Here is a 22,500-nt window from a genome sequence, read left to right as displayed (position 1 = left end):
CTTTCAAATCCCCTCCCCCCAGAGGTGAATCTGGTGCAGGTAAAACAGAAAATACCAAGAAGGTCATTCAATACCTGGCTTTTGTTGCTTCCTCGCATAAGGGCAAGAAGGACACCAGTATCACTGTAAGTGGCCTCTTCCATATTCAATAGCTTGTTGCTTTCCTTTTTAGTTTATCAGGACTGTACTTGCCAACTATGCTAACAGCAAGTCAATTAAGTGATCCAAATGTTTGCTACCACCATGTCTTGCCAAATAGTTGACATATTAAGAGTACACAATTATGTCACAGTTTCATGTTTATGGAAAAAAACCAACAACTTTGTTTGACATCCCCTTAGGCACAAAGTCAGAATGTACTCTGCTGGAAGAGAATATTCATAGCTTTCCATAGGGATAGCATCTATTTATAGTCTAGAATGGACTGCATGAGCTTCACAAGGAGTTACATTCCTTATTTTACCTTTGCCTCTTGGCAACTAAAAGAAATGTAGAAAAGCCTTTAAATAACATTGTTCAGCTCTATTAGGAAAAAGTATTTGAGCAAGATCAAAAGCAGCTAGGCAACTGGGAGCCTATGTCTTAGTGATCTTCAGTGTGACAAAGGCTATGTCTACACTACAAGCATTACAGCAGCACTTCAGCTACATCTCTGTAGCATAATAGCAGCAGAAGGATTCTTTCCACACTGTAGGGAATCTACTCCACCCCATGAGGCAGTAGCTAGCTCAATAAAGGAATTCTTCTCAATTTAGCTGTATCTACACTAGGGGTTAGGTCAACCAACCTACCTCACACAGGGTAAGAAATTTTTCATAAACCCGTTTGATGAAGCAAGGTTGATCCAATTTTTAGGTTTTTTGAAAAGTTTCCCCAACATTAATTTTATAAAAGCTGTACCAATTCAAATTTATGACACTGCCACAGGACACACCACTCACCGCCAGACTGGTACCTCCTCCTGGTATACTGGAGATTAGCTCAAGGTGGAGATCCCTCCCATCTGTGATTTACACATGATCACTCGGTCTCTGCTGTCTGCCTGCAACTCCTCTCACAGCCTCAGGAACCCCAGTGTCCTCTTCATGGCTCAGCCCTCCAGGCATGTTACTGTCCACGTTCCCCCCCCTTCCAGGGAGGTTTAGCACCTCAATAGTCCTAGGCAGTCTTCCCACTCACTGCCTCTGTGCCCCTCACCCACTGGCTGGCCAGGGAACCCAGACCACTCATCTTTTCCAGGTTCCAACCTAGGTTCTGTCAGCTCAGCAATCTGAGCCATCTCTCTTTATAGCCTCACTGCTATAACCCTGGGCTTCTTCCTACTGCTGGTTCCCCTTTTCTTCCTGGACCTACCAGTTCCTAATAGGCTCCTCCCTCTTCTCAGGAAGAGAATTCAATATCTACTCACTCCTCCCTTTCTTCTGAGAGTGTGTCCACCTTTTCCCAGCAGCTCCTGGGCTTTATAAGCCCCACCTGTGAGCCTCCTTAATCAGCTGCCTATTGTTTTAATTGGCCCATCTGGCCTGCATTAAACCCCCCTACAGGGTGAGTGTGGGATAGTCACCCCATCACAGACACAAGGGCCCTGCTTCAGTAAGAGATTTCCATGCACCAGGAATGCAGCATTAGGCCCAACATGCAGCACTGGCTAGCTCAGACAGGGGCTTGGTAATAGAATATGAAGTGTTTTTCTTTGTCAGGTCATTAGTTAAAATCTAGCTCAGGTTGGTAGTGACTGGAAGTTGAACCATTAGATGGCTGTTTAGACTATGTGACTGAGACAGTCTTACCAGTCCTTGAGAGATAAGTATCCACAGCACAGAACACGTGTGGGAAAGCTTGTGGTGCCCTTTCTGTGCCTATACCAATTATGCTGACAAATAGAGAACTCCAGCGTCCAGGGCTTCATTCCAGCACCTTTCACCGGCATTATGTTCCCTGAAAAGAAACTGAGAATAAAGGCCTGGTATTCCTGAGGTGGAGCACTTCTGACAAATCAGGCCCTAAATGTGTAAGTGTTCAGTGGCCTATGGGAAACGAACTGATCGTTTCAAGGCCATTCCTAATGGCCAACTACCCACTTTGCCACTACAGCTGTTGCTAACTGATACTCTTTGGGGAAGACTCAAGGGCTAAGCACTGAACTGGCCCGGCCCCTGAGACTGATCTATCCTCTCACCCGTGAAAGTGAATCCTGTCAAGCAAGGACTGAGGCAGAATGGTGAGGAGAAACCCAAACTGCTCTCTGTTCTACGGGGAAATAGAAGACTTCCATGTCTGGGGCTGCTGACTCAGCACTTATATTTACTTTAAAGATCTCTGGCTGCATTAAATGCCCCAGAGGAGGCTTAGGAATTTATCCTGAAAAAAAATATTCTTTGGCTTGTATTGAGGGAATAATTTTATGCCTGATCCAAAGTCCATTGAAGTCCATGGACAAACTCCTGCTGGCTCAAATGGAGTTTGGATCAGGTTTTTTTATAATCAATTCCTAAAATGAACCGTGTGCGCACTGTAGTTGTACTCTTGGTATGTCTATAACAGATTGTTCCCATTTGTTTCCCCCAGTTTAATTTGCATAGAGAAACTGTTTGTTATTTTTATGTAGAGAAATAAAACAAAAAAAGAGCCACAAATGTATGTGTGATGGAAATAATACTGATATTTGTTTTATACCACATTATTCAACTACAGCAAGGTCCATCTTTTGCTTACGTGAGTAACTTAGACTGTTCGATGTGTGTTAAAGGCACTGAGTGTAGATCTGCATGCTATTGTTGCACCAAAAAAATTAAGATTTTTGTTGAAATATATAATTCTTGTTTCACATGACAAAAAGCAACAATAGCACCAATGTTCACGTGTATTAACCCTAACTGTGTCAAGCTCCAGGAAAAGAGGAAGTCTGACACAGAGGGTTGTCTTTCAAGTGTCACCATTTTCTATGCGTGTGTGTGTATCCAGATTTTCATAGTTTGAATGAATTTTCCCACGATCCTGAAAGAGCCAATCAGCCTGAAATTTGACCATATGCTTTCTGAATGAAAGTACCCAGAGACTTTCTGTGCTTCAGGTTGAACTTTTTAGGACTGTTGTGAAATAATTCCCAAACCATCACAGTGTGTGATTGATTTGTAACTCTGCATGCTTTCCATTTGATATTGCTTATGATTCTGCATTTTCCTACAACCATGGAGAATTATGCATGTCTGAAAAATGTTGCATGCTTCCCAACTTGCTCCTACAATTAGTAATAGTACAAAAGGGTTTCAGTGTGTCTTCTGCTCTTTTATTAGTGTGGTTCTTGAGATGCAATGTTGCTTGTGAGTTTCCACTCAGATTTAGGTTAAGATTGAGGATCATGTTAGAAGACATATCAGAGGTTAAACTATTTGTTGATTGTATTTAATATTTCATTTGACAAGCTGCTTTGAAATTTCTCATCTAGTTTCTATCTACGATGGACTAAATTCACTGCTAGTGTAGACAACTGAGGTTAGTGCTTACACTAGCTGCACATTTGGAACTATGGGATGGTCTAGTCTTGGGGGTGGGGTGGGGGGGAATCAATCTAAGTTATGCAACTTCAGCTACGTGAATAACATGGCTACGTGAATAACATAGCTGAAGTTGACGTACTTAGATTGACTTACTGTGGTGTCTTCACCACAGTGAGTCGACTGCTGCTGCTCCCCCTTCGACTCTGCCTGTGCCTCTCTCCGAGCTGGAGTCGACAGGAGAGCGTTCGGGAATCGATTTATCGTGTCTAGACTAGATGTGATAAATCGATCCACGCTGGATCGATCGCTGCCCGCCAATCCGGCCGGTAGTGAAGACATACCCTATGCTAGATAACCAATGATTTGTACTGTACAGTGTAAGCCACACTAGGAAAGTATAGATCTTTGTGCCATTCTAATGGCTGACCCAAGGCTCTGTCATAGCTCTCCACTAATGAAGTTGCTTCTTTAACTCAAGCAGTGGAGGGCTATGCTTACAGTGCTCTAGAACACAGGTTCTCAACCTTTTTCTTTCTGAGCTCCCCCTCCCTCCAACATGCTATAAGAACTCCATGGCCCACCTGTGCCACAACAACTGTTTTTATGCATATAAAAGCCAGGGCACACATTAGTGGGTAGCAAGCAGGGCAATTGCCCAGGGCCCCATGCCACAGGGAGACCCACAAAGCTAAGTTGCTTAGGCTTCGGCTTCAGCCCTGGATGGCAGGGCTCGGCGCCCCGGGCTTCAGTTCCATGTGGTGGAGCTTTGGCTTTCTTCCCATCAAGTCTAATCCCAGCCTGCTTGGTGGACCCCCTGAAACCTGCTCGTGGCCCCACAGGGAGCTCTGGACCCCTGGTTGAGAACCACTGCTCTAGAAGGTCGTAGGATCAAACCCTGCTGTTGGCACAACTGGGGTTGTTATAATGGCAGAGTATAATTGGAAAGAATTGCCCAACTCACTGCAGCATGGTAGCAGCCTTGCACAACGAAGCGCTCGTGGTTTTATTTCCAGGCAGTTATTTTTCCTCTAGGGCTCTTGAGTTAGCTAATCTCTATTCCTTTTCTTCCAGACTACTAGCTAGATATTATCATAATTCAGCCTGATTGAGACCCTTAGCTGAACAGTCAGGAGTCCTACACTATACACCAACCATGTCCAAACAGAAGAGTTTAGCAAGGTGTTAATGAACTGTTGCCTTTTCTATGGTCAGGCCTCCTCCCTGACACACATAGTGCAGGGCATCTATGAATGACAGTGATGGTGTTTGGATAGGGTTGCCAGGTGTCCAGTTTTTGACTGGAACGCCCAGTCAAAAAGGGACCCTGGCGGCTGCAGTCAGCACCACCAACTGGGCCATTAAAAGTCCAGTTGGTGGTGCTGCAGGGCTAAGGCAGGCTAGTCCCTACCTCCTGCACCCCAAACCCCTCATCCCCAGGCCCATCCCAGAGCCCGCACGCCCATCCCAGAGCCCGTACGCCCTCCTGTACCCCAACCCCCTGCCTTAACGCGCAGCCCCCTCCCCAACTCTGAATCCCTCAGCCCCACCCCCCAGCCTGGAGCCCCCTCCTGCATGTCAAATCCCTCATCCCCAGTCCCACCCCAGAGCCTGCACCCCCAGCTGGAGCTTTCACCCCTTCCTTCACCCAACTCCCTGCCCCAGTCCAGAGCCCCCTCCTGCACCCTGAACCACTCATTTCTGGCGCCACCCCAGAGCCCGCACCCCCAGTTAGAGCCCTCCCCCCCTCCTGCACCCCAACCCCCTGCCCCAGCACAGTGAAAGTGAGTGAGGGTGGGGGAGAGCAAACCACCGAGGGAGTGGAAATGTAATGAACAGGGACGGGGCCTCAGGGAAGGGGCAGGGCTAGGGTGTTCGGTTTTGTGCAATTAGAAAGTTGGCAACCCTATGTTTGGAATGAGAGGGAGCTACCCTTGCATCAGGGATGGCCTTATAAACAGAGATGTATACAGAGTGTGCATTTTTCTGTTTCATAGCAAGTGGTAGTTTCCTATGTTATTTCCGCTGGACTCAGTCCAAATGTTGCCTTCATTAACTGTTAGAGTAATTTACATTGTTAAAAAAAAATTAAACTTTTACAAGAAATTTCTGCTTTAAAAGCTATGTTTGAAGTGGTATACAGAGCATTGTATAAAGAGCTGCACATAGCAGGAGAAATATCAAAGAGTAGGACACCTGGAAATAAAGGTTAATACGGATTTAGAATATGACAATGAATGACTGTAGTATAGATGATGATGAGGAGGAATTCAGATGCAAGTGGCCTCAGGCAGAATTACTTATTGTTAGCATCATTGTGCTAGAAGTAGGGTTAAGTGCATATTTGCTTTCATTGTATGATTTGCTTAATTCACAATTACTAATCAAAATTAACAATATAACAGTGTGTTTAAGTTTGCATGAGAATTCATGGTCATATTTTGAAATAAAGTAATGCATTTCCATATTCAACCTAAATAGCCCTGCATGTAATGTGATTAATAGACTTGGTGTAATCTACTTTGTGTCTTTGTGCTGCATTACATTAAATGTATTCTCAGCAAGTTTTTTCTAATTACATCATTTTCTATCATGAGATCTCAGTACACTAACGTGGAAAAAAAAAGTCAGCAGGTTCTAAGTATTTTTGGTAATAAAGTAAAAATATCCATCTTTGACACAGAATGACACTTTTCATTAAGGCAAATTGAATTAATTTAATTAATGGAGATATCCCATCTCCTAGAACTGGAAGGGACCTTGAAAGGTCATCGAGTCCAGCCCCCTGTCTTCACTACCAGGACCAAGTACTGATTTTGCCCCAGATCCCCAAGTGGCCCCCTCAAGGATTGACACTAAACAGATAAACAGACTTTGATCTTCAACAAGCAACAACACTGGAAAAGGGTCTTATTGACTTTGTGTACAGAACAGCAGTAGACTGCAGTGCACCATTATGTAAACACAAAGATTACTAGAAGAAAAAAAATAAATGTACATGGAGTGCAAAAATACACTTAGGCTTAAATCATCTTGAGTTTCTCAGATATGTGCATTTTCTGTTTTCATTTAAATAACTGATTAATTCAAGGGTAACTTGAGTCTGCATGAATTTTAGGGTGAGCTGGAAAAGCAGCTTCTTCAGGCAAATCCTATTCTTGAAGCTTTTGGCAATGCCAAAACTGTGAAGAACGACAACTCCTCCAGATTTGTAAGTAGTATAAATGCTCCCTGTGTGTACGGTGTTTGCCACATAAAGACAAAGCGTGCAGATGGCTAAAAACCCTCAAACATCGGGGGAGTTTTTTTTTTAAAAGAGATTCTCCATAATTACTTCCCTTAAAGACGGGTTTAGGATTTCTCCCTGAATCATTATTTTGGCATGTTAGAAAAGAACAAAACAAGCTAAAAGTTGGCTGTGTCACAGTCTACTCAACGTTTAGCAGTACACGCACCCCCCACTGGCCTTGCAGAAATCTAAGTGGAACTATAAATTCTTTGGCCACTTGCAGGATCCATGGGGTTTGTGAACTGGCCCCCAGCCTGCCAGACCTGGGTCCTTCCTTTTCACACTACCCAAATGAAACTGAGGCAAATCTCTGCAAGGAGAACCTCAGAGACTTGCTTCCCTTCAGCCTCCTGCCAGGAGTTTTGCTACAGAAGGCAGCAATTGGGCCTGTTATTACAGAGCAGACAATGTTGTAACATGCCTCTTAAAATATGCTATAAAACACAGAAAGAGCCCAATCCATGTCCTCTTCTCATTGACAGGGTAAGTTCATCCGCATCAATTTTGATGTCACCGGCTACATTGTTGGAGCAAACATAGAAACTTGTATCCTTTTCAGTGAGCTTCATGTGAAAGTAACTAGGGGGAGCAAAAGGATGTAACATAAACAGACTCCCTTGCATGTCTAAGAAAGGCAAATATTACTAAGACTGATATAAACAAAGGGCCGGGAGGGAAGTAGCTCCATTTATGCTGATACCAATTTTGCAGTTTGTCTCACTCTCATGTTTACATTTTCTGTTCAGACTAATCAGTTTGTTTTCTCAGCTATCAGGACAAAGCACACTATCTCCCACGCAGCGTCTCAGAAAATACTGACAGAACATCCCACCCAATCAGAGTAGACTTTACTGTCAGAGTCTCAGTCAAACAAGCCATGTGTTATGGTGAGAAGTCTTGTGATTAAGACCCCCGACTTGGGAGATCTCAGCTCTGCATCTGTGTGACAGGGGCAGGTCACTTACTCTTGTGGCTTAGTTTTCCCCATCTGTAAAAGAGGGCTAATACTTCCTTGCCTCTCAATGGGGCTGTGCAGATAAATTCATTGTGTGTGAGATGCTTAGGTACTATGGTGTTGAGGCCCATGTAAGTACTAAAATAGATGGACTCAAAGAAAACACTAGTGATAATATGCTGTTGGAGACGGACTTTTGTAGCGTCTACTACAACGAGGTCCTAGTCCATGACTGGGGTGCCATCGCAATACCACTAATCCATAAGACATTTACTTTTTCTTCAGCAAAGTTACAATAGGAAAGATGCAGGAGTCAGGATTAAACTGACAAGAGGTGCTGTCCAGCAGGAATGTATTGGAATCTGCTAAAATTACCTTCCCCTTGTTAAACTTCTCCTGCCAAACTGATGGGAGGATTTCCATTCCTCCGGAGTCACCTTGTCTGCATATGTACTGCTAACCCAGCCTTGCCAGACATGACTTATCCTTGGGGCTCATAAAATATTTGTTCCGTGCCAATATTTCAGGCACTGGAGCGCACCACCTAGATCCAAATGCTGGACATTTGCAAACAGCTTTTCTGATGCAGATTCTGCAGATTCCCCTACCTGGTCTGCACATCCTTTCCCCCTCCTCCTCCATTTCAAATGGCAGACTGAGGGTATGTCTACACTGCAGTTAAAAACCCGTTGCTGACCTATGTCAGCTGACTTGGGGGCTTAGGCTAAGGGACTCTTTCATTGCAGTGAAGATGTTCAGGCTGGGGCAAACTTTAAAGTTTTTGGCTTATGAACTAAAGGTCTGATCCTGTTCCTTCAGAAAACCATGGTGTAGAGCCAAGGGCTTAAAAGAACCATTACTGCACTATTCTTCACAATTCTTCATTTGCAGATCCTGTGCCATATGTACATGTTGCCAACTCTAATTTTAGCAGATTAGATATTCATTAAAACAGTTTATTATTATTTTTATATCTCTTACACCAACCTTGAGAGCAGTGCTTCTGGAAAGGTGCTGAAGACACTGATTGATGTTGAAAGATTTAACCCGTCCGGGAATCAGATCCCAGTATACTCTTGAGGAAGAAGGGCATCACAGCATGACATGACAGATATCATGTAAACTATTCAGATTAGGCCTGGTTCTGTAAACACCTAGGCCTACACGTAATGAATGCTACCATGTTTAGCGCCATTGATCAGATATAAAATGGGACTATTCATGGTAGTAAGCACTCAACCGAGCATTCATATCACTTCTTGTGAGTATTTCAATTGACATCATTAATAAGCACTGCATATGGAAGCGAGTGATTGCAGAATCAGACCCATGTTTGTTAGACAAGCTAACATCCAACATGTGCCGCTGATTGTACTAAGGCAATTGGCAGTGTTAGGATGCACTGAGTAAAATATGCCAATAAGATTTTTTTTTTAACATACATAACGTCCAGATTTGCTTGAAAAGTCTCGTGCTATTCGCCAGGCTAGAGATGAGCGGACATTTCATATCTTTTACTATATGATCGCTGGCACTGGGGAACAAATGAAAAGTAAGTTACTTTCTTAAGCTGAACTATCTGAGCAGAGGTTGTGAAGGGCTGGGTTACGTAATTGATCTTAATGTCCGAAACTGTAATTTCATTCAATCCTTGTTATAAGTAATGAGTTCCTTGGCTGTTCTAAACAATTCTACTCAAGAGTTGTAGAAATGTCCCAACTTATGTACATCTATAACTGGTGGTTTGCAGTTCGCAGGTCACCCCAGCGCAAATAGAGTAGGTGCAAGTCTCCAGGTCTAAAAAGGCCTACTTCTAAAATGAGTAGAAATATGGAATTTTTTAGAAAAACATTATATTTGAAAAAGCTTGATGGAAACAATGGATCAGATCCCAAATGGTCAGGAAGTGCACAGCACTGCTCAGGGATATAGTGTACGCCTGGCTTTTAGGATCATTCCCGCAATCAGGAATTGCCAGGACAAAGATGCCCTGGCTATGCCCTCTTTCCTATAGCCATTCCACCTTCACTGGCAGCTGTGAGAATACATTTTTAAAAGCTACTAGTGAATGGAGGCACCCAAACTCACTAGTAACTTTTGAAAATTTAGGCCATGGTAACTCTACACCACCCAAAATTCCATACACAAGGGAAATCCCCAGTTGGCAAACCACTGGTTTTTTTTTGTCTGCTTTGCATCAGGGGAATGGACTTAACAGTCCAAAGATTTGAGAATTTAAAAGCAGACTTTATACTCTGAATAATCAATGAGATTCTGATTTCTAGTATGGGTGTGTGTTAAATTATCTTTTCTCTAAGTCGATTCTTTTCTTCACCTTTTATAGAGGATTTATTGCTGGAAAGTTTCAACAACTATACCTTTTTATCTAATGGCAACGTGCCTATTCCTGGTCAGCAAGATGATGAGATGTTCCAGGAGACCTTGGAAGCCATGACAATTATGGGTTTTAATGAAGAGGAGCAGCTTGGTAAGAATTGCTAGCAAGCTTTAGGTCAAGTAAAGCACATAGAGCAATAAATTGATGCTTGTAAAAGTAAGAAATATTGCTGTAATCCCTGTGCACACATGTACAGCAATGGATTCTTCTCAAGATGTGCCACTATGTAAGCTGCATGTAAATGAACATCTAGTTTCATATTAGGAAGTTAATTTTATTCAAGGCTCATGTCCTGGCCTCTCTGGAGATGCATTGTCTTGCCACTGGACTGGGAACCAAAAATCCCAGAGTTCTAAACCTCTATCTCAGGTTTTGTCTATACTTACGCGCTGGTTTGGCGGCAGGCAATCTAACTTCTGGGTTCGATTTATCGCGTCTTGTCTGGACGCGATAAATCGAACCCAGAAGTGCTCCCCGTCGACTCCGGTAATCCTGCTCGGCGCGAGGAGTACGTGGAGTCAACGGGGGAGCCTGCCTGCCGCGTCTGGACCGCGGTAAGTTCAAACTAAGGTACGTCGACTTCAGCTACATTATTCATGTAGCTGAAGTTGCGTACCTTAGTTCAAATTGGGGGGTTAGTGTAGACCAGGCCTCAGATTCACCATCTGTCAAATGGGGTAATACCTGTCTCCCTTCAAAGTGTGCTTGTGCTCGAAGGACTAATGCCACTCTATGTTCCCTTCTACTGCATGCTGAGGAGGTGAATAAAACCACACAACTCCCATGGAAAGGGATCCAGGGTTTTCCCACAGAGGAAATCTTCCCAGACATACAGTTGCCTCTGTTCCATCTGCAAGAATAACATGGGAACTTAACACTGTATGATCAAGGGAGATATAAGCAGATGGATAAGAGACAATGTTGGAGAACAGCTGTACTACATAGCATGCTCTCTTCTCCATTGTGGGCCATGTAGCATGCAAAGCAGAATTAGTTAGTGGTACTGGACCAGCATTAACGCCCCACAAAATCTCTGTAGGAGATGATATAACACAAGCACTGGTCAGCAGCTAACAGCCAGGTGATTAAATTGCTCATACTGCCAATGCTTGAGGAAAACCCCTAAAAAACCAGGAGACCGCTTCTCTATGTGTCAGTCTGGCTGGTGATCCATGGGGTTTGGGGACAGCGAGGCCAATAGAACCCTGGCAAATAGCCATTATCAGCCTCACCTCAGCTCTCTAACCATTTCATACAAAAAGAAAGGGGGAAGGATGATGCAGCCGGAAGTCTAGGGTGAATGTTGGCTTTGCTATGCAAGGAGGCCTAATTGATTATATCTTTGAAAAGATTGACAAAAATAGAAATTGCTATGTATATGTTGTTCTAGGGTGGAGGTTTTCAAAAACACTTAGCATTGGCCTAATTCTGTCCCCACTGAAATAATGGCTAAACTGAACATCTTTGAAAATCCCACCCGGAATATGATTAAACTGGCAAGAGTTCCATTACTGAAAATGGAATAAGTTATAAGATGAGAAGAGTTACTATGTACATTAGAATGAGAAAATAAATTGTATTAGATTATATACAAAATATAATGCATAGAACAAACACAGATATGTAGTGCATACGTATCTTAAGTGTGGATCACCTGAAATTACATTTTTTGCTGTCTGTGTAAGTGACGAATTACAAAGGTTTTTTTCATCAGTGTCAGAAGTGACAAATCCCATGAGAGCTGCTTGGTGAGAGAACATTACATGCATTCCGAACCCATTTGAACGCCAAACCATCAATATAGTTGTCAACATCCAGTAGTATTTTAAAAATTGGGCCTTGAAAGGTAAAACATGGCTATTAAAGGATAGACTTTTAAGCATCCAAGCTGGCAGAACTCCACACATGACCACTACTAATGACCATTTAAAGCTAGTTTTTAGGCACTTTCCAACAAAGATGACTAAAAAAAAAGTTGCAAAATATTATGACTTAAATTTGAAGGAATTGGGCCTGCCTGGAGCAGTTAATACTAGTATTATCTGCAGGTTCAGGACAGAGGGAAATGAACAACCAGCCTAAATTATCTTGAAAATGTACACAAATGCAGACATAGAAGAACCCTCTTAACTGTCAGTTTGTGGTTTTAACTGTCATGACATTGTATGTGTGCTTCTCCCCCTCCCCGCTTCCCCTTTCCTCCCCAGGTTGTGTTAGTCTTCATACCTGAAGTGACACCTGGTGGCCAGGACAATGGAGATCTTATTACTGACTATATCGATCAAAACTGAGCCTGTGAGGTGCTGAGAACTCCATCAGCTCCCACCGATTTCATTAGGAACTGAGGGTGCTAAACCCTGCATAGCAGCAATTTAGCACCTCTCCCGATTGGATTCAAAAGTGTCTATTTTAGTAAAGGTGGCAGGTCTTGTCTCCCATCAAGGCATGCAGGAGGAGATGATGCCTGCACCTCTCACTGGCATCAATAGTAATTCTTTGTATTGATCCCTTAATCCCCCACACTTGGACCCCCAAAATATGAACCTGCTGAAGCATCATTCTCTGCTTGTACAAGTCTAGGAGTCTAGCAAAAGAAGAATTAACCCCTGAAAGACAATCTGGTTTGTAAAGTGACAATGTATTTTAACATCTAAGGCGATGCAGTGTTATGTTAATGCACACTTTTGGAATTGCACTTTAATCAGATGTTTTGTATACTAAATACTTAGGCACCAATCTTGCAAGACTTATACGTGTGCTTCACTTTAATTCCATGGAACTGATAAGTTAACAAATCCTTTTTCTCTTAGAAGTATCTTAAGACAATTACTATAAAATAACATTCTACAGCACCGTAGTTCCCAACCTATGGTCCATGAACTATCAACAGTCCTCAGAGCACTAAGTGGTGGTCGTGAATACCTGACATGGTGCTGGCTGCTCTTCTTATATCCAGCTATTAAACTGTATTCAAAGTGAGCTACAGATACACCACCTGCTTTTCTAACATGACTTCCCTGTGTAAGCAATTGCTTTAGTTGCTCCTGGTGCATCGCAGTCACCAAGGCAGGGAGATGGCCCTGATCATCATAAATGGAAGGGGAGGTAAACCCATGAGAGACACTCTCTTAAGATATGGTCTACACTATAAAATAGCTGTTTAGGGGACAGTCATTTTGGATTATATGCCTATTATTTCTATTGATAGAATTCCTGACATTTTACTCTTTAATTTATTTTACAGCGATGCTGAAGGTTGTTTCATCTGTCCTACAGCTGGGTAATATTATCTTCAAGAAGGAGAGAAATACTGATCAAGCTTCTATGCCAGATGACACTGGTATAATTTTATCTCTTCAAAATTTAAATTGAAAACCATGAATAGCATAATAAAATGTCTGTGTCAAAGGTGGAGTCACTGCTTGTGCACACCCTCAGAGTGTGGCATAATGTAGTGTAGCAGGCTCACTTCATCCAGAAACCTCTGCTGACTCCAGCCCTGCCTCTTCTCACCACTCACCCCGCCAGCCAGGTCACATTCAGTCTGACTCTTTCCAGGGTAACAGAGAATCCCACAAAACAATTGTCTAGTGACCTTACATCAGGTGTCTGACCCGCAACTCTGGGCCCTGTGGTCTTCACTCCCCTTGTCTCAAGGCTCTCCATAGCTCTTGCCCCTTGTCTCAAGGATGTGTGTGTCTGGGAGGGTGGTTCACACCACCTTTCCCCAGTCACTGGTAGGAGTGCCTAGGCCCTCCCTCTACAGCTTAGTACCACTGCAGTGAGCAGTCAAGTTCTGCTCCTTTAGACCCCTGGCTTCCTTGGCTTTCCTACCTTGGTCCGTCTCTAGGCTCCTTTTATCCTCTCTAGGCTCTACAATGTTCCTTCCAGCTCTTGTAATGAGCAACACCTCCCAGGGCTTCCTCCCCAGAAGTCTAATTCCTACTCTCTTTCAGGGACCATCATAGCAACTTGCACCACTCCCCTGTCTTTCCAGTGTCCTTCCTCCAGCCTCCTTTCTAGCCTTGGGCTTCTTCTCTTTTATAGTAACCACCCAGCTCCTCCCTAGCTGGATCTTGACTTTAATTGGGCCTGACCCACCCTCCAGGTGCAACCAGGGGTGCCAATTGCTCTCTGACTCCTATTAATCATTTCACTGCCAGTGTGGAAACACACCCCATCACAGACTGTTAAGTAAATTGTAATTTGTACCAGTTTTCTCATTTTCATTGTTGATTTCCACTGATGCTGCAACTATTAATTTAAAGTGCAGAATCTCTTTTTCAACAAAATTAACATGCATTGTATCTGGTGATCTTGAGTCCCTAGGTGGCTGAACAATGCATATGCTGCTGGTGTTGTGAATGACCCTTGTGGAGTCTCTTTTGCATATGCATGAGGAAGATATTTTAATGGAATGGAGGGATAATGGGTTCATCATTAGACATACTCCTAGCATAGACATTTATTGATCTACCATGAGAAAATCCAGTGTGAAATAGAATTTTGTTCTCTTGATTAAAGCTGCACAGAAAGTGTGTCACCTGATGGGTATTAACGTGACAGATTTCACAAGGGCAATCCTGACACCACGGATCAAAGTTGGACGAGATGTTGTTCAGAAAGCCCAGACCAAAGAGCAGGTATCAATTTGTGATCTCCTTAACTCTGCTAACTTTCTTCTTTAAAAATCGGTGTGTGTGGGGGGGGGGGGGAATGGGCAAACCTATCCCCTGCACCCCATTACTGTTCTATATAGAAGATAGGTTCTGATTTTGATTTGTTCATTCATTTCATATCTTCTTCCCTGCCCTGCTTTAATAGGCAGACTTTGCGATAGAGGCTTTAGCCAAAGCAACATATGAACGTCTGTTCCGTTGGATTCTTAGTCGTGTGAACAAAGCTCTGGATAAAACAAAAAGACAAGGAGCGTCTTTCCTGGGGATCCTTGATATCGCTGGATTTGAGATTTTTGAGGTATGTACCATTTGGCATAAGATGATCTGAACATTTTAACTTCCCACTTGTGTATTTCACTCTTTCGTTTTAGTCAGTCTCATTATCTGTCTTTTTCTAAAAGTCTTAAACCCTGATCCTGCTCTGAGAACCAGGCGGGCAGATCGTCTGCAACTGCACAGCACCAAAGGGCTCTGTATGGATGCAGGGATCAACCTGCTCCATCCTCAGTGGAGGACTGGGGCCTTAAGCAGCGCACTAGACCTGTGTGGGGTGGGAATATACTGAACATTGTTCTGTGACGTTTGTAAAGAGGCAGGTTGGGTACTCGGAAATTTAAGAAATGCAATAATTGGATTATAAACTCGTACTACTTCAGTGATCAAGAGGCACCTACATAAAACTATTGAGAATTACACTGAGTTGAGAAAACAAACTTAACTATAGACCAACAGAACTCCACTGGCCATCACCTACAGTCCTCAGCTTAAACCTCTCCAACACATCAACAGTGATCTACAACCCATCCTGGACAATGATCCCTCGCTTTCACAGACCTTGGGAGGCAGGCCAGTCCTCGCTCACAGACAACCCACCAACATTAAGCATATTCTCACCAGCAACCACACACCGCACCGTAACAACTCTAACTCAGGAACCAATTCATGCAACAAACCTCGATGCCAACTCTGCCCACATATCTACACCAGCAACACCATCACAGGACCTAACCAGATCAGCTACAACATCACCGGTTCATTCACCTGCATGTCCGCCAATGTTATGTATGCCATCATGTGCCAACAATGCCCGTCTGCTATGTACATTGGCCAAACTGGACAGTCACTACGTAAAAGGATAAATGGACACAAGTTAGATATCAGGAATGGCAATATACAAAAACCCGTAGGAGAACACTTCAACCTCCCTGGCCACACAATAGCAGATGTAAAGGTAGCCATCTTACAGCAAAAAAACTTCAGGACCAGACTCCAAAGAGAAACTGCTGAGCTTCAGTTCATTTGCAAATTTGACACCATCAGATCAGGATTAAACAAAGACTGTGAATGGCTAGCCAACTACAGAAGCAGTTTCTCCTCCCTTGGTGTTCACACCTCAACTGCTAGCAGAGGACCTCACCCTCCGATTGAACTAACCTCGTTATCTCCTGACTGATTCTTGCCTGCATATTTATACCTGCCTCTGGAAATTTCCATTACATGCGTCTGACGAAATGGGTATTCACCCACGAAAGCTTATGCTCCAATATATCTGTTAGTCTTAAAGGTGCCACAGGACTCTCTGTTGCTTTTAACTATAGCTGGTTAACTTAATGTGTAAGAGTTTAATGTAAATGTTCATGTAAAGCCAAAGTTAGGATAGTAAAATCTACTCCCTTATAATGTAATGATTATTGCTAATAAAAGAACTAGAAGATACAAAATGTTATCTTACTATTCAAATTTTTCTTGTACATTTATTTTTAAATATAATAATTCAGTTCTTTCATCCCATTTTCAGGTCAATTCTTTTGAGCAATTGTGTATCAATTACACAAACGAAAAACTTCAGCAGCTGTTCAACCACACAATGTTCATACTGGAGCAGGAGGAGTACCAGCGTGAGGGCATTGAATGGAATTTCATTGACTTTGGCCTTGATCTGCAACCTTGCATTGAGCTAATTGAAAGACCGGTAAGATTACATGTCTTTAGGTGGGACAACATGGTGTAGGTTGGATAAGGGATGCTTATATCTCAGTCCAACAGGGGCTTTGTGTAACCTTAGACTTTTTGGCTCCATTGTTTCAGAGTATGATTAATAATAACCTAGAGGAAATTGAAGGTGATTTTCTTTCATTGCATATGACTGATGTGTCTACTGCTTATGTTGCAGAACAACCCACCCGGTGTCCTGGCTCTCCTGGATGAAGAGTGCTGGTTCCCCAAAGCTACAGACACATCTTTTGTAGAGAAACTGTGTCAAGAACAAGGCAGTCATGCCAAGTTCCAGAAGCCTAAACAACTCAAAGACAAAACTGAGTTCTCCATAATCCACTATGCAGGAAGGGTATTGGACAGGACTAAGCTCTCTTACTATACAAAACTTGTAACTCTTTGATGCCCAAACAGTGAAATATACAGCCAAAGTGTGAGAGAGTGCCAAGAAATAGAATCAAAGTACTGAGAGTGACTTAGTTTGCTGGAATAAAAAGTGCTTTCATTCTGTAACATACAGAAAGCACTCAGAACTGATCTAATTTTGCTCCCATTGAAGTCCATCCCTGGTGAAATCCATTGATTTCAATTTGAGCAGAGTTGGTCCAAAGCTAAGTGTTTCTCAAAAATGCCACTACTTTGGAGTCTCCAAACAAATTCACAAAGATAGCAGGAGTCCACTGATGTGGATATGACAGGAGGATTGGGCCCCCAAAATATGAGTGCATTAACCTTTAAGAGCCACGCATGTACCAACCTTAATCCATGTGAGCAAATCCTATCTACACAGGGCATTTCACATTATTGTTATTATTTGGATTGTTATCGTGCCCAGAGTTCCCAGTCAGGATCAGGGTCCTCACTATCAAAATTCCTGACTGAGAACAGATTTTTACATGAGTGATATTTTCTAAAGGTTGACTACAGTGCAAGTGCCTGGCTAACGAAGAACATGGATCCACTAAATGACAATGTGACTTCTCTGCTGAATCAGTCTTCAGACAAATTTGTGGCAGACCTTTGGAAAGATGGTATGAATCTGAACGCTAAGCTTGTAATGTTGTGTAAAGAGCTGTCAATCATCCTTTAGGACCTATTCTGATTGCTTTCTGTCCCTTATCAGTGTTAGGTACAAGGCATTAAAATCCTTTCCCCTAAACTTATTAAATCCTTAAACTGTACTCCTCAGAGATAGCATGTATGGCTTAAGCTCCATCAAATCAATTACTTACTTAAAAATGCCATCCAAAAAGATCATGAAAATGAAGATTCAGCATGTATCTGCTATTGAACATGTAACATTGAGCAGCTTATATTGATTTTACTTCTGAAGAATGATCATGTACAATCCATATCTCACTCCCACATCTCAAATGAGTGCCCCATGGGCATTGCTAAGGAGGTGTAATTTCACTGGCCCCTTTGAGTATGATATTCTATTACATAGCACTTTTAATCTAAAAGAATCACAAGGAGCTGTACAAACGTATGTACAATATAAACAGCAGAACCCTCATTTTTCCAAAGGACTTGGAGGATAACCCAAACATTGAGATAATCAGGGGAAATGACCCAGAAGGGAATGTGGTCCAGTGTGTGCAACACTGGGGTGGGAATCAGGAGGTGGTGGTGGGTAGTTTTCCCAGTTCTAACCTGCTTGATAATTCTACCCATGTAGGGGTGTTGTGAGGCAAGCATAATGTTTGTAGGGTAGATGTAAACCCATATATAAGGGCTAAGTGTTCTATATTAATAGCCATGCATTCAACAGCACTGTATTCAGTCATCAGTCCCTAACAAGTTGTATTTTCAGCATTGACACAGAAGTGGTAAGCCTTACAAGATATTTAATCTTGCCTATATCTATGACTCTTGCTACTAAACTTTTATATAGTACCACAATATACGGTTAGATTATACTAGATTTTAATAAGATGTGCAATTATGCCAGAAGCAATGAACTTTGAAGACCGTCTGTCTGAGAGGTTCCATTCACCCTGGCTTTTATGTTTCAGTGGACCGCATAGTGGGGCTGGACCAGATGGCAAAGATGACTGAAAGTTCACTCCCTAGTGCTTCAAAAACCAAGAAGGGCATGTTCCGTACTGTTGGGCAACTCTATAAGGAGCAACTGACCAAGCTGATGACTACCCTAAGGAACACAAATCCAAACTTTGTCCGTTGTATCATTCCAAATCATGAAAAAAGGGTACGTTCAAATGCTCAGGTTTCATTATTCTTGTCAAGTTCTAGTAACTAGAACAGTATACTGTAGACTCCACTGATTCCCAGACTTTTTACTAAGGAAATCCTATCCCAGCCTAATGCAGAGGGGAGGCTCCAGGAGTGGGGATGGGTTGGAGAGGAAGCTACCCCATACTCACCCCAAAATGGCAGCTCCTGTCCCTGGTGTTGGCATGGCTCTGAGCATTGTTACCTGGCACATGGGATCACAGCAGCACCCAGGTTTGGCCCAGCTGCCCCTAATGTCATGACAGAGGGCAAGTCAGACCTCATTTGAGTGAGTGGCATTGCAGCCTGGAGCACAGGGTCACAGAACCACTCAGATTTGGCCTGGTCACCCCTCCATCATGACAGGGGCGCAGCCAGGCCAAATTTGAGTGAGTGGCACTGTGAACTGGTGCACTGGATTGCAATGACAGGTCACAACACCTAGACAAGGGAGCCAGGCCCAGCCCCCGGGACAGGAGCCACCACTGTGGGGTGAGTGTGGGGCAGGGTTGCTCTGCAAACCTGCCCCCTTGAGACCTCCACAGCAGGCCCACAATCCATGTACAACCTTCCCATGACCCATTGGTAGATCATGACCCACTAGCTGGAGAACAGTGTTGCAGACGACAGTATTATAGAAATATAAAAATGTATGGCTGGAAGGGACCCTGAGAGGTGAGCAAGCCCAGTCCCCGATGCTGAGGCAGGACCAAGTAAACTTAGACCATCCTTGACAGGTGTGTGTCCAACATGTTCTTAAAACCTCCCATGATGGGGATTCTACAACCTCCCTTGGAAGTCTAGTCCAGAGCTTACATACCTTTGTAGTTAGAAAGTTTTACCTAAATCTCCCTTGCTACAGATATAGCCGATTACTTCTTGTCCTACCTTCAGGGACGCAGAGAACAACTGATCCCCATCCTCTTTATAACAGCCCTTAGCATATCTGAAAACTGTTACCAGTTCCCCCCTCAATCTTCTTTTCTCGAGACTAAACATGCCCAATTTTTTTAACCTTTCCTCATAGGTCATATCTTCCATTATAATGCTGTGCCAGTAATACACTTTCCAAACTTCTATCTTCCTTCCTCATTTATTTTATATGCTGAAACTGAAAATGTCTTTATTCCATAGGCTGGCAAACTTGATGCTCATTTAGTGCTGGAGCAGTTACGATGCAATGGTGTCTTGGAAGGGATTCGTATCTGCCGGCAAGGATTCCCCAACAGAATTGTCTTCCAGGAATTCCGCCAGCGGTAGGACACTGCTCTAGTACAATATGATTTGGAGTGTTGTAATACACATTCATCTGTGCTGAAACTAAGATTACGTCTGTGCTAAATAATCGGTTTTCCTTTTCTATGCCATTTCTGCTTACAGATATGAAATTCTTGCTGCAAATGCTATTCCGAAAGGATTTATGGATGGGAAACAGGCTTGTATACTGATGGTGAGCAGAATGTTTTCAACCAAAAATAATAAAGTCAGGAACATACATTTTACATGGAAATGGTTAATTTTTCTGCAAACAGTGTAAAAACCATTCCAATGAAAAGTATTTAAGATTGAACTGTAATGACAGAGTCCACAAAATATCCTTGTTTCCCTCCCAATAGATCAAAGCATTAGAACTTGATCCCAACTTGTACAGGATTGGACAAAGTAAAATCTTCTTCAGAACTGGTGTCCTGGCTCATCTGGAAGAAGAAAGAGACTTGAAAATCACAGATGTCATTATTGCTTTCCAGGCTCAAAGTCGAGGCTACCTGGCAAGAAAGTAAGACTGCGTTGTCAGAAACACAATAAAGTCTATGGTGATGTAGATCACGGAGTGTAGTTATCTGCATTGCAACTTGATGCTTTTTTTTTTTAATGAGGTTTATGGTTATTGTGACATTTTGGGTGCCACTGTAATGCAAAAGTTGTCAGGTGCAGTACATGTATATAAGAAGACATACTCCTTCCCCTTAAGAATCTAATAAGATCAATTACATAGAATAGAAGTCCTTCAACTACTTAGACTGTAAACTGCAAGGATTGTCTTTTTGTTCTTTATTTGTATGGCCCCTGGCACAACAGGGTTCTGGTCCATGACTAGGAATGCTAGATGCTACCACAATACAAATAATAAATATAAATAATAAAGCTGATGCCATTTGTAAAGCATTAAACCCCATTGATACAGAGCTTGGACCTAAAGCACTGGACACTTGAGTCACCTGACCATACCCCCAAATAATTTTAAACCAACTAAGCACTCTAAGAGGTAAAAGCCCATTTTTTAAATATTAACAATAAAGGCTTTTTCCTTGGGCCCTGCCATCAAGGCCCTCAGACTTCTGAACGAACAACTTTAAATATGGTATGATTAAAGAATGATGGGCCAGAATAAAAAGCCTAGATCCGAGTGCCTGCATATCCAGGATTCTGGAGATGTCCATACTCAGATTTGGATTTTGTGGTTTGATCCCATCTCTACAATTAAGCCATTCTAAAAACAGCAGAATAAAATACTGAAAAGACAGACAAAATTACCACCTTTCTACAGGTACCACAAATAATGAGACACTTTTAAAGTGAGAGTTTGCACCAGACATCTCAAACTTTCACACAGATTTGTGCACCAGCGTTGTTTTGTTTGAAATGTATTATGCAGACAACTTGTGCTCACTGTTATCAGATTATTTGAAGGAAGTTGCTTTGTATTTAATTATAGGGCCTTTGCCAAGAGACAGCAGCAGTTAACAGCAATGAAGGTCATTCAGAGAAACTGTTCTGCTTACCTGAAGCTAAGGAACTGGCAATGGTGGAGACTGTTCACTAAAGTAAGTGACTGTCATTCAGTGAATTTCTCTTCAGCCTTCCAAATGAGAGAGATTGTCTAGGATTCTAAGTCAAGTTAGGAGGAAGGACTTTTACTGACCTATAGGGCCTGCTCCCAAGTCCGCTGTAATCAGTAAAAGTTACTGATTTCAGACGGTTTAAGATTAGGCTCATTGTCAGAAAGGTTTTGAACATATCTCTGGAATGTTATTAAAAGTATGGGTCATTCTGTCTTTATTCAGATGATGAAAAGAAAATAAGCCCCTGAAAAGGATTCACACAAGAAGAATTAGCGTGTTTAGATCTTTAATTTCATATCAGACGTTGAAATGAGTTAGTGAAGAGGTGCCCTGCATCACAACTCCCCATCACATCTTGTTCGAATTGTCCCGTTTCATGATAAGTCTCATCAGAGAATCAAAGGACTGACATGACCCAAAGAATGAAATAGCCTTTTTAACAGAGAAGTGGCCTTTCAAGAGCGTTGCTGAAGCTCAGTGGTGTGGGGAAGCTTGTACTGGAACTGACTTTGCTGTATTGCTCCACTACCTTCATAATACAAAAGTTCGTCCATAGGGCTGTCAGTCTGGCATCTTGATAAATATTGCATTCACTAAAGTAAATGCTGAAAA

The 22,500-nt window shown here is 42.6% G+C and overlaps 1 protein-coding gene across 3 annotated transcripts in view; it reads left to right on the top strand.

Annotated features, from left to right (window-relative positions):
- Positions 1-22,500, top strand: part of MYH11 (myosin heavy chain 11) — a 97,034-nt gene that overhangs the window by 50,921 nt on the left and 23,613 nt on the right. For 2 of the 3 annotated variants that reach the window (XM_054041173.1, XM_054041175.1), the window contains exons 5-21: positions 23-125; positions 2,695-2,715; positions 6,616-6,708; positions 7,269-7,332; positions 9,195-9,293; positions 10,086-10,229; positions 13,384-13,479; positions 14,664-14,782; positions 14,964-15,116; positions 16,617-16,790; positions 16,992-17,165; positions 17,730-17,844; positions 18,829-19,022; positions 20,180-20,301; positions 20,426-20,495; positions 20,662-20,822; positions 21,762-21,870. In XM_054041173.1, the coding sequence (XP_053897148.1) occupies positions 23-125; positions 2,695-2,715; positions 6,616-6,708; positions 7,269-7,332; positions 9,195-9,293; positions 10,086-10,229; positions 13,384-13,479; positions 14,664-14,782; positions 14,964-15,116; positions 16,617-16,790; positions 16,992-17,165; positions 17,730-17,844; positions 18,829-19,022; positions 20,180-20,301; positions 20,426-20,495; positions 20,662-20,822; positions 21,762-21,870 (2,011 nt within the window). The remainder of the gene's footprint in view (positions 1-22; positions 126-2,694; positions 2,716-6,615; positions 6,709-7,268; positions 7,333-9,194; positions 9,294-10,085; positions 10,230-13,383; positions 13,480-14,663; positions 14,783-14,963; positions 15,117-16,616; positions 16,791-16,991; positions 17,166-17,729; positions 17,845-18,828; positions 19,023-20,179; positions 20,302-20,425; positions 20,496-20,661; positions 20,823-21,761; positions 21,871-22,500) is intronic. The other variant, XM_054041174.1, reaches the window with a different exon arrangement.

The sequence above is a fragment of the Malaclemys terrapin genome, chromosome 10 (genome assembly GCF_027887155.1).
Source record: "Malaclemys terrapin pileata isolate rMalTer1 chromosome 10, rMalTer1.hap1, whole genome shotgun sequence".
Taxonomy (NCBI): domain Eukaryota; kingdom Metazoa; phylum Chordata; order Testudines; family Emydidae; genus Malaclemys; species Malaclemys terrapin.
This window is presented reverse-complemented; position numbering and strand designations above follow the sequence as displayed.